At 39.5% G+C, this 10,409-nt stretch overlaps 1 protein-coding gene across 3 annotated transcripts; it reads left to right on the top strand.

Moving 5' to 3' along the window:
- Nucleotides 1-513: 513 nt before the first annotated feature.
- LOC107592680 (heterogeneous nuclear ribonucleoprotein M-like) lies at nucleotides 514-10,409 on the top strand. Of its 3 annotated transcripts, XM_016282222.1 has the most exons (16): nucleotides 514-786; nucleotides 1,943-2,118; nucleotides 3,423-3,475; nucleotides 4,068-4,075; nucleotides 4,166-4,259; nucleotides 5,183-5,461; nucleotides 5,548-5,701; nucleotides 5,799-5,848; nucleotides 5,973-6,033; nucleotides 6,141-6,239; nucleotides 6,347-6,388; nucleotides 7,391-7,462; nucleotides 7,536-7,640; nucleotides 9,177-9,781; nucleotides 9,885-9,936; nucleotides 10,017-10,409. In XM_016282222.1, the coding sequence occupies exons 1-16, from the start codon at nucleotides 740-742 to the stop codon at nucleotides 10,178-10,180; spliced, it is 2,061 nt and encodes a 686-aa protein (XP_016137708.1). In that variant the 5' UTR covers nucleotides 514-739; the 3' UTR covers nucleotides 10,181-10,409. The 3 variants fall into 3 exon arrangements, with proteins under 3 accessions (XP_016137708.1, XP_016137709.1, XP_016137710.1); XM_016282223.1 differs by lacking the exon at nucleotides 6,347-6,388; XM_016282224.1 differs by lacking the exons at nucleotides 514-786; nucleotides 3,423-3,475 and having other exon boundaries at nucleotides 2,041-2,118; nucleotides 10,017-10,180.

The following is a 10,409-nucleotide window of genomic DNA, read 5'->3' as shown; positions in this document are numbered from 1 at the left end:
AATTAATAATAATTAGGAGTAAAATTGTTCATTGTTGTGGAAATGAGGGAACAGTCACGTCTTTTTTTTCCAAAGCAAATTGTTTTCTGAATATTAGGCTATTTGTTTACAATGTAAAAGTAAAGTATACATTTTTCGTTTTTTTTATAGACCTTCAGAAAACAAAAAACGAAGGCTGAAATCTTAATAATGAAAAATAATTAATAATAATTAGGAGTAAAATTGTTCATTGTTGTGGAAATGAGGGAACAGTCACGTCTTTTTTTGACAAAGCAAATTGTTTTCTGAATATTAGGCTATTTGTTTACAATGTAAAAGTAAAGTATACATTTTTCGTTTTTTTTATAGACCTTCAGAAAACAAAAAACGAAGGCTGAAATCTGTTAGGTTTGTAATAAAAATCAACCTGGTAAAGTAATATTACGATAGTTTTAACAACAACTACGGCGAATCTCAAACTAGAATGCGTCACACGTTGTTTCCCATCATGCCTCTCGTCGCTTCCGAGATATCAGCTCCGCGTTTTCTGCGCCGCCGCCGTTTCAGCAGGCGACGGAGAGCAGCAGCCGCTGAGTGCTTTCAACGGTAGTGGCGACGCAACGGGACGACAACACGACTGAGCAGCGGCCCTCGGTGTTTTTACGACTTTAAACTCGTTTTTATCTGTATCTAGACATAGTCTGCGTGGTTTAGAATCGTTTAATCTGAAAACGGAGGACAGCGAACATCTGAAGGCAAAATGTCGTCTGAGCTCAAATCAGAGATACCAGAGAAACAAGAGCAAGGGTAACACGACGACTGCATGCTTTTTATTCCATGTTTTGCTTTTTTATATGGTTAAAACAGTAGGTACGGAATGGGTTTGGTGCATAATGCGTTTTTACTAAGAATAGTTAGGTTGCAGTAAAATATGAGCGTTAAAGGACAAACTCGTTCGTGTGAAACAAAGAGTCGCTGGATTCACGATGGGAGGAAAAGAGATGAGGAAGCATCGTGCACGAAATGTGCCTAATACACTAAATAAAGCACGTAGACGAGATTTGAACGACTTTGTTGTTACGTAACGAACAAGATGGAGTGTCCTTTGTTTGCTGCGGCCTAGTTTGTTGCATGTCAGTTTCTTGCCTTAGAAACGATTAATTGCTTGTTTTAGATGTTAGCATCTAACAAAAAATGTAAACCGTTTTTTGTTTTTCATTTAAAAAAGCTTATTTGTACAATTGTGTATATATAAAAAAAAAAACGCACGAGTAAAAACATAACATTGAACGGTTTCGGTATTTCCAAACTCAACCCGGTTAACGTGTACCCAAGTTATTAGGGGGAAAGTCGTTCCCCCCCCCCCCGTCCGTCAGTAACTACAAAAACATTTTTTTCTCAGGCTGGCTAGAGTGACCGTCTAATTTGTTCAATTTTCAACCCCGTTATACATAATTTTAAAATACGTTTTATTGCTAGAAAATAAAAAACTTCAAATCAGGGGTTTAAACTGCGTTTAGACACATTTTGGTAACGGGGTTGAAGAAAATCCAAACCCCATAGAGCAAATAGAAAGTCAAACGGAGTAATGCATACGTATTTATTTATTATTATTTATTACTTAAAAATAAACTTGAGTATGTTAATCTTAAAGAGTTTGATGCATGGCTGAAAATGTAATGTATTGCAACAGCTTCCACAATTTCTGTAGCTGCAAACTTAACCCTTTTACCTAATTTATTGTTAGAAAAGGTTTAATTTGTATTGCTGTAAAATAGAAAGTCAAAAATCAGGCTTTTGTAATATTTAGACATCTAAATTTTGGTAACAGGATTTAGGAAATTTACACTCCTTTGAACATGAATAGAAAATCTTAGAACAACTAGCCTAAATGCATGATTTTCTTTGTTGTTAAAACATTTATCGAATTGGAAGTTTTTGTTTTTTTTCCCCCTCCATACAGAAATGCTGTGAACGGCAAGTCCAACCATGAGTCGAGAAAGGAGAGGCCCCAGAAGCGTGGGGGCGGGGGCCGGTTTGAACCTTACGGGAACCCCAACAAGAGATACCGTGTGTTTGTCAGCAACATTCCCTATGATGTTAAATGGCAAACTCTGAAAGATCTCATGAAGGAAAAAGGTATGTTTTTGCTATATTTAGTTGTACATCCTAGGTTAGCTTAGAGCCATGGAGCTTTATTTTTAGTTTTGGGAGTTTCGAAGGTGGCCACCTACTCAGTTGCTTTAGGTCAGAGGATAAACATCCCATCATGGGGAAGTGGTCTGTTGGAAAAGTGTCTTGTCTGTTGTGGAAAACGATTAATAATTCAAGCTAGCTAATGTAGGTGGATGGTACTTTAAAATTGTGCGAATTGCACTTACACACAGAACCGAGTCTAATCCATTCATATGAATCTGATGCCATCATTCGGTCTCTTTGGCTTTGGAGAAAGTGTGTAGTTTTCACCCTAACCTGTTGGTTAGTATTTCAGAACAATCTATGAGTGGTCACATTTTTCCCTATCCATGTGTAGCAGCCCCTCCATGCCTAATGATTCGTACGCATGGGGAATTTCATGTGGAAATTGTTGCCTGTAGAATTAAATTGCATTTTCTTTTTTAGGTCAATGCCAGAATGAATGTTGTTGCAGCTGATCTTCATTATTGTGCCCTTAAAAATGGATGTGATTGATTTCTGGGGGTACAGGTCTACAGAGTAAAGCAGCTTCTTAAGCTGGTCCTTGTTTTATCTTATGGACAGACGTTCTTGCTGGAGAAATGCCAGGTGGTTCTTCGAGGTAGATTTTGACAAACAGACTAGACCTGGTTTGGGTTTGCAGTCTCATCTAATTCTATTCTTGAGTGTTCATCCAACTGGCCGTGTTGGAGCTGGTTTGGCCAATTTGATTAAATTCAAGAGTCCAATTGTTTAGTTGGGAAGCCAAGTTGGTTCCAGGTGGACTAGGTTTCGGTTTCTGTAACTTCAAACCATTTATTTTATAACATAGGTTTAGCTATTTTTATTCAGTAACTTTTTTTTTTTTTCTTTTTTTGCCCTAACGATACGGTTTAGGTGTGTCGAATGTTTCTGAGGTAGCCGAAGACTTGTTAACCTTACCAGAAATGGTTCTTTGACGTCCAACAAAGGCCATAGTTGACAATCCATCCAATTTCAATGGCTCGGGAGGTCAAATCCTTTTGGTCAGTCTTGGATGTTGAGGTTCCCAGCAAGGACAGCTTAAGAAGTTTTCCTCAATACACTTTACAGCTTGCTTCTTGTAGACCTGTACCAGAATTTGTGCTGCTGAGGTGCTGGGGGAGGAGGCTCTGGACTCGCAGGCCGAGCTCACTCTCACCGTCCCCCCGTTTGTGTCTGCTCTAAACCCCAATTGTTCTCTCGGCTTCTCTCCCCTTGGTGTGTGTCGTCTGGAATCTGATTTGTAGTGGGTGAGGTAACGTACGTGGAACACTTAATGGACGGAGAAGGCAAATCAAGGGTAAGTGCAAGAGACGAACCTCCATTTGTCCGCTTGAGTTCTTACATGTACTCTTAGATTTTAATGTGGGATGTTCAGGACTGGGTTGAGAGTTCAAAATGTGTCGTCTTGGGTGGCATTTGAACAAAAATGGACGCCGACTGCGGTTCTGAGTGGAACCGCAGGGATCGTTTCCCAGCCATATTGTAATTCTGGTTCTCGTGTGTTTAAGAGGTAGCATTTTTTTTGCACTGCGAGTCTCATTATTGGACTTCAGGTGGTGTTCAGTAACTAAACATGGCGTCAATGATTTGTTGAGCGACTCAACTAGTGGGATAACAACAGAAATGGAGCCTGAACGAGTAATTGGAACTGAAGGCCGCTTGTGTATTCTGGTCGTCAATTAATCCTGTCAGCCATTTTGAGTTTGAATGTAATTATGTAACTGTTGAACACCACGGAGAAGTATTATGAATATTCTTTATCAATTTAGTGTGTCTGAAGTATTTTTCCTGAGTCAGTTGTCGTTGATTTCTTGTGTCGCTTGTCTAATTGTCTCTCTCGTTCCTGTTTTTTGTTCGTTCGTCCTGGTTGGTTTACTGACTGAACAAAGGGTTGTGCGTAAGTATCATTCAGACCATTGATCATTTCTCATTTGTCACTTTTGCGCAACTCTTGCTAACACAATTTTTTTTTTTTTTTATCAAATAGGGTGGTTGAGTTCAGAACTGAAGAGCTCATGAAAAAGGCTGTAGAGAAAGTCAACAAACATGTCATGAATGGTCGTCCTCTCAAGGTCAAAGAGGTGAGTGCATCTTACAGCTGAATAATACTGGGAAAATCTAGATAAAAATCTGTTGCCAATTTCTATACAATTTTAGCCATTTCAACTCATTCCAACCAAAAAAGTCATCGTATTCTTCTGTGTAATATTATATGAATATTAGCTACTTGAATATTAATTTATATTTTAATGTTATGTCTACTGATAGAACATTAGTGCTGTTGTATTTTTCAAGTGTGTGTGTATATATTATGTATATATATATATATAATGTATATATATATATATAAAAATAAATAAAATAAAAAATTTAAGACTATTGGAAACTGACAAGATAAGATTGTAAAAATAGTTTTTAAATTTACTGTTATTTGTCCATTAGTTTGAGAAACACATTGCAATCATTTAAATATAAAAAAATATTTAATTTTTCTATTGGTTTATGTAAGTATTAATAATAAATGATGCCAAGATATTAATGTACAAAGTGTGAGAGTATCTGTTTTTTCTGGCACTACACCACAGCTATTTTAATGTGCTTTTACTTGTCCATCAATTTTTGTAATGCAAGAACAAAAAATCCAGTGAAACAATATTGCCTTTTTTTCGGTTCCATTTTTAATATTTGGGTATGAATGATTGGTAACTATTTTAAGTTCTAATGTAAAATTTTTAGGGCTCTATAAAAGTTCTTAAATTCTTTTTTTGTTTTAATTTTCCTAGACCGTTTTAATGGTTAAATTGTATTAATCAACAAGCATGTCTATTTAATGGAAATCATTGTAAAGTTGTGTTATAAAGTAACAAGGCATGATTGTTAAAATAGTGTCTTCAAAAAACCATGTTAAAATCATATTGGTGTTTTATACTGTCTGCAAAATCAACATAAATGTCAATATTTGATGTTGGATGTATTAAACGTGCCCTCCTTGTGCTTCTTGAAGGATCCAGATGGAGTGATTGCCCAGCGTGAAGCTAATCGGGCTCACGGGGGTGGGGGTGGTGGTGGCGGCGGCGGTGGCGGTGGCGGTGGACCCCCAGGCATGGGTGGAGGAATGGGAGGAGGCATGGGTGGAGGAATGGGGATGGGGATGGGCCCAGGCCCTGGCGGTCCTTCCATGGTCAACATCCCTCCCAGTCTTATGAACAACCCCAACATCCCCAACGAGATCATCCATGGACTCCAGGCTGGAAAAATCGGAAGCACCATTTTTGTGGCCAATGTAAGTCTTTGAATCCATTCTGAAACCATATGTCCCATATTTTGAAACTTGACCCCTGACTTTCCATATGGCATCTCTCTGCACAGCTGGACTACAAGGTTGGATGGAAGAAGCTCAAGGAGGTGTTTGGAATGGCTGGAGCGGTTGTGCGTGCAGATATTCTGGAGGATAAAGATGGGAAGAGCAGGGGAATGGGAACTGTCACATTTGAGATGCCCCTTGAGGCTGTTCAAGCAGTCTGTATCCTTCACAGTAGCTTTTGATGTGTTGTTTAAATAAGGTTGTTTAATGCTATTTAAAATGTGTAATGCTTGAAGTTTTCCTTAATGGATGCTAGCAATGTTCAACGGACAGCTCCTCTTCAATAGGGTCATGCACGTCAAACTGGTAAGTAATCACATGGGTTTAACATGGAAGCTTGTTTCTGGCCTCCAGAAGTTTAGTGGTACGTTGCCAATATGATTTGTAAACTCCTCAGTTCACTTCTTTACACCTGTCATTGTCTTTTCAGGATGAGAAATCTCTTCCCAAAGGTGACTTTGCACCCCCAGACCGTCCTCCAGCGCTTCCTCGTAAGTGATGACTTCATATTAACATTTACTATATGGACCATCAGCCATAAAACTTTTTTGCAGTTGGCTAGTTTTTCTCTCTAAACCAGTTCCACCATTTCATGCAGGTGGTCTGAGTGGTGTCGGTCTCGGTCTGGGACCCGGCGGTCAACCCATCGACGCTACCCAGCTCAACCGGGGTGGGATGGGCAACATGGGACCAGGAGGTAACAGCGTGTCGCATGTTGGTTTTTTGGGAATGTTTCCTCTTGTATGCACTCACTGAACATCACTCCCCTCCCCTCCCCTCTCCATGAAATCATTTTCTCCATAGGAATGGATGGAATGGGATTTGGTGGCATGGGTAGAATGGGAGGTATGTGGTTCATCTCATCAGCCATTCTTTTATTTTGGCCTGTTTTGATCCCATCGGGAAAGGACCTGCAGGTGTTACTGGTTTGATTTTCATGCTGTAGTTCAAGGGTGCTCGGTTAATTTGAATGGGTGCTATCCAAACCTCACTGATCTCCATAAAACTGTGGTGTAATTGAAGCAGCACAATGTTAAGGTTTTTTCCATATTTTGTGAACTATGAATTGTGAAGTTATTTGTGTGTAGTACTGTGATTTACAGTGAATTCTTAAAAAAAAATTTGTCACTGCACTAAATTGTTGAAGGTTTTATTATTTTCTAAGATGCTGCTTATTTTATCTACTATGAACTATCTACAAGGTTTTATTGTCAGTTTTAAAAGTGCTGCATATTTTATCTAAATTATCGTCAAGGTTTTATTTTTTAAATCCTGCTTATTTTATCCCTTATGGATCGAGTTATCAAGGGTTTGTTTTTTACATTATTCGTAGTGTATAAAGTAGCATTTTTAAAGTTATCTTAGTGTTGTTTTTTAACTATATAAATTACTGATTATTTTATCTATTAAATGTTTTACTTTTGTCCTGCTTATTTTATCCACCAAAAATTAAGTTCTAATCAATTATCTTCCATTTTATTAGATTTTTTTTAACTTATTTTATCTACCAATTTATCTTCAAGGCTTTTTTTTAATACTGCTTATTTTATCCCTTATTAATTGAGTTGAGGTTTTACTTTTAATGTTAATTGTAAAAAAATGCTAATTTATTTACTAGGAATAAAGTTATTTTAAAGTGTGTGTGGGTTTTTTTTTTTAATTGCTGATTTTCTTTTTGTTTTTAACTTTTTGCTGATTTCATCCACTAAAAAAATAAAACCTGCAATGTAACACTATTCATCACATTGCTTTTTTTGTTTTGAATGGTGAATTATCTTCTGTGTTTTTGGTTTTTTTTTTCTTCCTTTTCCCCAATATGAATTGAATTCAAATGTTATTGATCTTCAGGGATGGATAATTTTGGAGGTGGCATGAACAACATGGATCGTTTTGGCACTTCTGGAATGGGAAGAATGAATGGTAAATGGTTTTTGTTTTTTTGCTAGTAGTTAGGTTTGAAATGTTTTTATTTATATATATTTTTTAATTGCAGATATGGATCGTGGAATCGGCGGCGGCTTTGATAGAGATTTTGGTGGCCGTAATGACATGGGTATGTCCCGTAGCAATTTTGGAGACTCATTTGACCGAGGAATGGGTTAGTAATGTTAACCTTTGCTCCTATAAATTTCTTAAGATAGTTACATAATGTTAACTTTTTAAAGGGGTTATATGATGTTGTTAAAAATAACATTATTTGGTTTAATGCAATGTTTATGCGGTTTAAGGTTAAAAAAACACATTATTTTCCACATACTGTACATTATTATTTCTCCTCTATGCCCCGCCTTTCTGAAATGCGGTTTTTCGGAATCGGCGGCGGCTTTGATAGAGATTTTGGTGGCCGTAATGACATGGGTATGTCCCGTAGCAATTTTGGAGACTCATTTGACCGAGGAATGGGTTAGTAACGTTAACCTTTGCTCCTATAAATTTCTTAAGATAGTTACATAATGTTAACTTTTTAAAGGGGTTATATGATGTTGTTAAAAATAACATTTGGTTTAATGCAATGTTTATGCGGTTTAAGGTTAAAAAAACACATTATTTTCCACATACTGTACATTATTATTTCTCCTCTATGCCCCGCCTTTCTGAAATGCGGTTTTTACGAAGCTCATTGGTCTGAAAAGGGAGGCGTGCTCTAATTGGCCGGCTATCCTGTATTCCATGTGTCCCAGTGTGATGAGACGAAACCATATAAAACCCATTACAAACGAGGCATTTGTTGCATCCAGTGGGGACATAATTACTGATTATAATGACTTATACTGTGTTTTTATGCTTTGCGTTGCGTATTGCGCCGCGTAAACATAAAACCATGTCTGCATTTGTGATCGGAGAAATTACCAACAATAAGCGCTACTCCACACTGCTCAAACTCTCATTTGAATCGTCAGTGGCAAATCCTTTAAATATAAAAAACAGTACTTACAGGCTGAGTCAGAAGCGCCAGACTGTCCTTGCAAAGTTGGAACTGTCCCACTTTATAGAAACATTGTTTGGCCTTCCAAAAGAAGACAAAGTAGTTTCGCTTTCACAACGAAACACGGCGGCTTGAGTGAGTGGTGCCCGGCGGATGCGACGAAGGAGGCTTGCGGCAACCACGTGATGACCCCGGGCTGGACTCCGCTTAGTCCACGGTGAAAGCTGATCCGGTGATCCACCGTGCGAAGTTGATGTATTTCCTCAGTGACCAGCACGGATCAGCTCCAGGCATGACGATGTATATATCGTCCTCTTTTGGAAGGCCAAACAAAGTCGTTTCGCTTTCACAATGAAACGCAGCATCTCCACAACATTACCGGCGGCGGCAGCAGCAACAACAATACTACAGCGAGAATCAAAGTTACATTTCTTTCTTTGTGTGAACATTTGGGTGGCGTTATGCAAATCTTCCCACACAGTGACGTAGACATGTGGGGGCGTGTTTAAACGAGGCGTTTTAGGAGGGCGTGGATGAGTCTTAACTTTTATAAAGAATATCTCTTTGGATTTGAGACTTTAGTCTTTGCAACTTTACAGATCTTATTTATGCACCAAGAGCTTGTAACACTCCAAAGAGAAAGGAAAAATTTAAATCGCATCATATGACCCCTTTAAAAAAATTTTTTGCCATGATTTGATTTGCCAGGGAATTCCATGGGAATGGATCGCATGAACTCTGGCATGGACCGCCTTGGCGGCGGCGGCGGTGGAGCCGGCGGCATGGACCGTATGGGAGGACTGGACCGAATGGGAATGGATCGCATGGACCGCATGTCTGATCTGGACCGGTTGGGATCTGGCTTCGACCGAATGGGTTCAGGGCTTGACCGACTGGGGCCCAGTATGGATCGGCTGGGATCAGGCCTCGACCGCATGAGCTCCAGCGTGGACCGCATGGGTCCTGGTGGGTTCGACCGCTTGGGCCCGTCCGGCATGGATCGTGGAATGAGCGGTGGAATGGACTTTGCCTCTCCTATGGGCATAGACCGGATGAACACAGGCCTCGACCGAATGGGTTCAAACTTCGACCGCATGGGCTCCGGTGGCATGGACCGCTTCCCCTCCTCAGGTCTCGACCGCATGGGTTCCAGCATGGACCGGATGGGCTCTGGTGGCGTTGGTGGGCAGTTTGACAGACCTGCTGATATGGATCGTGGCAATTTTGGGACTCCTTTCAGTGGGTCTGGACAAGGAGGGCCAGGGGCTGGTGGAGCCAATGCCAGGAAGGGCTGCCAGATTTTTGTCAGAAATGTAAGCATTTGATCTTAACTTCCTGTATTCTTATTTGTATTAGTATTATTATTATTTTGTTTTTTTCCCCCTCTCATTCACAAAGTAATTTCTTTTTTTGCAGCTGCCCTTTGACTTCACTTGGAAGATGTTGAAGGACACTTTCAATTCATGTGGTAAGACACTTTCCCATCAGACTTAAGCATTTATTGCTCCGTTTTGTTCATCGATATGGCTTGTTTGCATTTTCTAACAGGCATTGTGCAGTATGCAGACATAAAGATGGAGAACGGCAAGTCCAAGGGCTGCGGTGTGGTGCGCTTTGACAGTCCTGAGACCGCCGAGCGAGCCTGTCGCACCATGAACGGCTACCGGCTCAGCGGGCGAGAGATTGACGTCAGGATCGACAGAAATGCATAATCGTCATCTTTGCCTATGGATTCCTTCCACCCCCTCACTATGCTTTCCAAATTATTTGTCCGTTACATAATTGTATTTGTGCCGACTGGTACATTTTCCTTTTTTAGTTTTGCTTATGACTTTTAGAGACCAAATGGTTTTTTTTTTCCTCCCCAATTTTTATTGTGATGCTTTCCAAGAAATTGCCTTTGTTAAAGGTTTGCTAATAAATCTCAACATTGAGAACTTG

Source organism: Sinocyclocheilus grahami, unplaced genomic scaffold (assembly GCF_001515645.1).
Source record: "Sinocyclocheilus grahami isolate Dianchi unplaced genomic scaffold, SAMN03320097.WGS_v1.1 scaffold157.1, whole genome shotgun sequence".
In the NCBI taxonomy this organism is placed as follows: Eukaryota; Metazoa; Chordata; class Actinopteri; order Cypriniformes; family Cyprinidae; genus Sinocyclocheilus; species Sinocyclocheilus grahami.
The sequence above is the reverse complement of the archived record's forward strand: the minus strand, read 5'-3'. Positions and strand labels throughout refer to the sequence as shown.

Excerpts from the sequence above, each read along its gene's own strand:
- LOC107592680 (XM_016282222.1), top strand. The coding sequence starts at position 740 with ATGTCGTCTGAGCTCAAATCAGAGATACCAGAGAAACAAGAGCAAGG. Across the intron at positions 5,849-5,972 it reads GGGTCATGCACGTCAAACTG|GATGAGAAATCTCTTCCCAA; the intron begins GTAAGTAATCAC and ends TTGTCTTTTCAG. Across the intron at positions 7,463-7,535 it reads TGGAATGGGAAGAATGAATG|ATATGGATCGTGGAATCGGC; the intron begins GTAAATGGTTTT and ends TTTTAATTGCAG.